The sequence below is a fragment of the Etheostoma cragini genome, chromosome 4 (assembly GCF_013103735.1).
Source record: "Etheostoma cragini isolate CJK2018 chromosome 4, CSU_Ecrag_1.0, whole genome shotgun sequence".
Lineage (NCBI taxonomy): Eukaryota > Metazoa > Chordata > Actinopteri > Perciformes > Percidae > Etheostoma > Etheostoma cragini.
In genome coordinates this window covers 19,044,193-19,049,311 of record NC_048410.1, presented here as the reverse complement: position 1 = coordinate 19,049,311, position 5,119 = coordinate 19,044,193, and the positions used below count along the sequence as shown (strand labels likewise).

The 5,119-nt window shown below is 38.2% G+C and overlaps 1 protein-coding gene across 19 annotated transcripts in view; it reads right to left on the bottom strand.

Annotated features, from left to right (window-relative positions):
* Nucleotides 1-5,119, bottom strand: part of LOC117943090 (R3H domain-containing protein 2) — a 60,748-nt gene that overhangs the window by 21,644 nt on the left and 33,985 nt on the right. For 11 of the 19 annotated variants that reach the window (XM_034868991.1, XM_034869001.1, XM_034868997.1 and 8 more), the window contains 5 exons: nucleotides 4,848-4,907; nucleotides 4,104-4,244; nucleotides 3,086-3,194; nucleotides 751-846; nucleotides 343-392 (listed from right to left, as the gene is read on the bottom strand). In XM_034868991.1, the coding sequence (XP_034724882.1) occupies nucleotides 343-392; nucleotides 751-846; nucleotides 3,086-3,194; nucleotides 4,104-4,244; nucleotides 4,848-4,907 (456 nt within the window). The remainder of the gene's footprint in view (nucleotides 1-342; nucleotides 393-750; nucleotides 847-3,085; nucleotides 3,195-4,103; nucleotides 4,245-4,847; nucleotides 4,908-5,119) is intronic. The other 8 variants (XM_034868994.1, XM_034868998.1, XM_034869007.1 and 5 more) reach the window with 1 other exon arrangement.

The window sequence follows — 5,119 nt, the reverse complement described above, 5'->3', positions numbered from 1 at the left end:
TCTCACTGAATATATATATATATATATATATATATATATATATATTAAAAAATATGTGTCTCTTTCTGCATATTATGTCCTAGTTTTTCAACCTCAATGGCCAGGGTGACTACAAATGGAAGCCAGCACACTTAGTTCTAGAAAAATATTGTTCCACTGATCTTTCTCAAACACAGTGTGTCCCTCACAGTCTAGCATATAACATACTTCTGTAAAATGTGTTATGTTCCCAGGTCTACAGCCCTCTACCTTTAATAACAAAAAACTAACAAGCAAACTGTAGCTTTAAGAGGAAAGTCTTATACATTGCACACAGAGCCTCCAGTGGGATGAATCTCTTACCTGTTGTCATTGATGTATCCATTTTGAGAAGACTGTAAAAAAAAGGACACCTGCACATTATGAAATGCTTTATTCATCCAGGAATACTTAAGTACAGCTGATGTCGAACATGAAATCTTCTAAAAGGTTGCTATGCAAAATGTTTTGGTCTTAAGATGTGATATGTCGCAGCGGAGGTTCCCACAAGATTATTACCAACATGAAATAAGAATACTGTATAGATTTACCTCTTCAGGCATGCTGGGATGAAGTACAGTTTGCTTTGTATTAAGGGGTCACAAGTAAAACATGTACCACCTTCTCACTAGTCTAAAGAAGCTGGAGCTGACATAATGATTGAGAAATGGATTGTAATTTAAAGTTGATCTTGCCTAGTGTTTTTTTAGACTGTCCAGGTCCAATACTTACTTCCCGGGCAAAGATCCGGTCTCGTACCCGCTGATACTCCTCTTCTCGTTCTTCAATGGACTTGCTACGTCGCCCGTCCTGCAGCGGCACACGGATCTAACATTTGGGTAAACAATTGAATTGGAAATTTGACAGTTACAATCTAATATGCAGTATTGCAGTAGAAATATATGCTAAACTTTATCAAATATATGTTTAGCCACAGTGTGTGTGAACTGCTGTAAAGAGAAGTAGCAACAAGTCCCATTATAACAGTAGCATCGGGGGGCGGCTGTTTTCCGTCAAAACAAACAGAATGGAAAATGCGAAATGAGTGTTTGATGGGTGGAATCTGCGTGGGAAGGTTTAACACCACAAATGTGCACGTGTAAGTGTAAATGCTTCAAACATACATTGTTGGAAGGAATAAAAAAGAGTGGGAAACTTGGTTCAGACAGAAACAAAACAAGTATATTATTTTTTTATAATAACTTTCTGTGGTCTAAAATGCGGGTTTTAATGCTTACCTGAAAACCTGTACAAGTAAGCAATTAACTTACTTTTGCAATAAATAAAAAATGTTTCAGTTTTTTAGCTGACATGCAAAGCGTAAACTTGTTTTGTGTTGGAAATGAAAAATTGGTATCACGCCATCTCCAAGCTAACTAAGCTTTTAACAATTTACAAAAGCAAAATGAGTGTGCATACAAGAAGCTTGAGATGTACAATCAGCATAATATCTAAAGAAAAAGAACGGTGTGGACAGAGTTTATTTGGTTTGGACTTAAAACACAACTTAAGCGTGGAGACTGAGTTTGCCTCCATTAAAAGTTAATTTGTTTTCACCCCAAGTCAAACAGATTTTCATCTCTGTTGGAACAGATGCCGTTTCCCACCCACTTGCCAACTCTGCAACTACAATAATGTACAGTAATCACTGTTCAAGCTCTGCATGCTCTTACACATAACTACCATTGATAGATAATTTAAGGCACCTCTGTTAAGTTCAGTGTCTTTATTTAAAATAATGAAAGAGTTCTTTTAAATGATTAACACAAGGCAGGGTCAACATGATGCTACAGCACTACCCCTCCTACTTTCAGATGCCCAGATAGTCTAGTTGCTCACCACCAGAAATCTGTGATTGTTTGATTCATAGCTTAGTAGGCATCAAACATATACATTGTCTTCTTTCATTTGATCTGGAAAAGGTAATTAACAGTCCTACGTAGGCCCGCACAATATTCGGAAAATTTTACATTGCGATATTTTTTCCCCCTGCGATATATAATGCGACACGAAAAAAGAAAGTGATTTTCAAAGATGACATAAAAAGCTCTATTTGGAAATAAATCATCCTCGAACAACTGCAGTGATTTTGTAGGGGGTGCATTAACATAGAAGAAAAAAATGAAAAAGGATCTTTTCTAACGCGACCCATTCTTTGTTAACTTGACTGCTTCACAAACACCAAACCAAGTAAGCGCTGTGACTAACATTCCTCTTCTGAAGGGATTTTGGAGAGGGAAATTAGGTAGAAATACACTGGTTGACTAGCATGACACCAATGTATTCACATAATAATCAATCCAGGCTAACGTGAATGAATATGATTGCATGTTGCTTCCGCTAAATTTCAGGTTGTGGTCGACTAGCGGACCCGCTCGTTAGCTTGATAAATTGATCAGACCTGCATGTCACGCGCACCAGCAACAAACTCTGCATATCCAAGAACAATCAAATCAGTGAAAATGAAGTAAGATCAGACAAATACTTCTGTAGTAGATTAGTATTAGGTTTCCAGCGTTGCGGCTCTGAACCGTAACCTTAGTTGGGACAGACGGACCCCTTGTTTTTTTAGACTTACTATATTAGCTTTAGCCTGGCAGGCAGCAGCTTTCTGCGGGGGGAAATGGCCAGGAGACATTGTAATTATGTTGCATTAATCAGATGATTTAGTTTGTATTTGCAGCAAACATAAAACACTGACTAATGTAGCTTCACTGCGTCAGCGGCAGCTGCAGCCTACGGTAATTTTCTACACACAAACCGCGTCGGACTAACGTCACATACACACGTTGCCCACATGGCTACCTGTCTTAAAGGCGAAGGGTCGGCCGGTTAAAATCTTGTAAAAGGAGAACGGTGGAAGTTTACTTTTCAATCAAGCAGCAAAAACCTTTTTGTGTTAAAATTGCAACGTCCTGCAATGTGACACAATGTGATGTGGCACATCGCAATGATACTAAAACACAATATTGTTCAGACCTAGTCCTATGTCATCACATTCTAAAAACTGTGTCTCTATCCTTTTAAGTTAGGGTTAACAGATGTCACAGTGTACAATACAGCCTACCTGATTATCATCCTTGTCCATGCTGGCATCATCTCTCTTAAGAATGAATTTCTTCTGGAAGTCCATGTTACGTTCATCCTTGATGTGTTCAGAGAACCTTTGTTCTGGGCTGTAGAGAAAGTACACAAGAAGAATTAAGAAAAACACTACTTTAAGGGATGCTAATTCTTTCTTTAGCATTAAAGTAATTTTTGGACTCTTAACCAATCGTTACCCGTTAACCAAGAAGCGGGCAACTGAATCCCAGTTGACCCATCAGGGAGAGTTAGGGCTTGGACTTTCCACGTTCAGCGTTGGTGGTAAACTTTGGTACCGGCGTTGCTCTCACGACCGGTTTTGCAGCCACTTTGCACGCATTGTCATAGATATATGCAGTCACTTTTCCCAAACAAGAACTGTTTGCATTACGGCGTTACCGTTGATGCGGACCGCGGAGAGGCCGTCGGGCCTGTCTCCATCGCATCAAATATTTAAGCCGCGTGGTACTCAGCTGCGAGTCTGCCGGGCATACTTTGTTAGGATGGACGATTTAACCCATCAGTTGTCATTGATATAAGAGCATGTGTCACGTAGCTCTCGGTTATGAGTGCATCCAGCAGATAAAAAAATTTGCAAATGACTTGTGATTAATCGCAAGGTAACTAGGAAACTCATTCTAATCGATCGACAGCCCTAATAAGAGGTTCCCTTGAGGCTGTTAACCTTTCTTCTGGATTTTATTTGCTTATAATAACCCCTACTTAAAATAGAATAGAATGCCTTTATTGTCATAATACACAATTACACGCTACCTGTGCAACGAGATTAAAGCAATCCCTTTAGAGCGTTGACACAAAAATTTAGGAATATAAGATAACAATATAAAAATAAAAAAAAGTCTGAATAAAGTATGTTGATTTCACTTATTTTAATGGTCAACTTATTTAAGTACATTATATGTATACCAATATAAAAGAAGAAAAAAAACACATAAGACTGAACTGCTGAAGTTTGGACCAAAGTTAGAAACCACACTCACATCCGTGTGTTGCCTGTCTTGTTGATGATGACAGCCTTGCCGGTCTGATCCACATTATGGTCCATGCCAAAGTAGGCAGCCACGCGGTGCAGCAGCATACGGTGGTAAGACGTCATCTGAGGAAACTTCTTGTACTGGTTACTGCAGGGGACACAAAAGACAAAGTAGCATGTTATTTCAACACTGCAATTAACTGCTCGATCACTACCTTTTTGTTTTTTTGAATGCTGTAATGTCTATTTTATAATGTGTAGATTTCTTTTCAGCATTTAACATTTTTTGAGAACATCCCTCTTATGTTTGTTGTATAAAAAAATCCATTTGTGCTCTAAAGGTTGGTGCAAAACACCAGGCTTTCTGAAACTCCATTCCCATTTATAATTGTATTCTAGAGATTTTCTATGGTTATTGTGGTGGTTAATGGTGATCCTTCTGTTTTCTTGTTTAACACAAGAATGATCCTGTCTACAAAAAGGTTTAAGTTGATTTTGGACAAGCACATTATCCCACTTTGGGGACAATTCATTTGGCTTCATGATTTACTGCTTTTAGACAGATTTAAAATCCTAATACTTACTAAGATAACACCATTCTGGTTACAGGGGAACATAGACTTGCCCCATAAAAATGAACTACAACTTTCCAAATTTATCTCATTACCTCAGTAATCTATAAATAAAAAGGAATGGACGTAAAATGTCTAAATTTAAATATAAGAGACCAATTATGAAGAACATAGCTTACTTGTCGTCATTAATGAACTCCAGGATATCTAGTTCCAGTTTGAGCAGCATCATACGATCCCTGTTGGGGCAAAGAGGGAGAGAGCGAGGGAGGGAGAGAGATCAGAGGGAGCGTGTCAGTGACTAGAGTGTGGCAAGCTCAAAAGGTATGATGTATGGCAATCAATACTTTCAATAATGGTTGTATTAATTTATGGCAGTATTATTACAACTGCATTTTTAAATCTGGCCTTCTTTAAAACAACTAAATGCAATAATGTTGCCTTTTTGGGG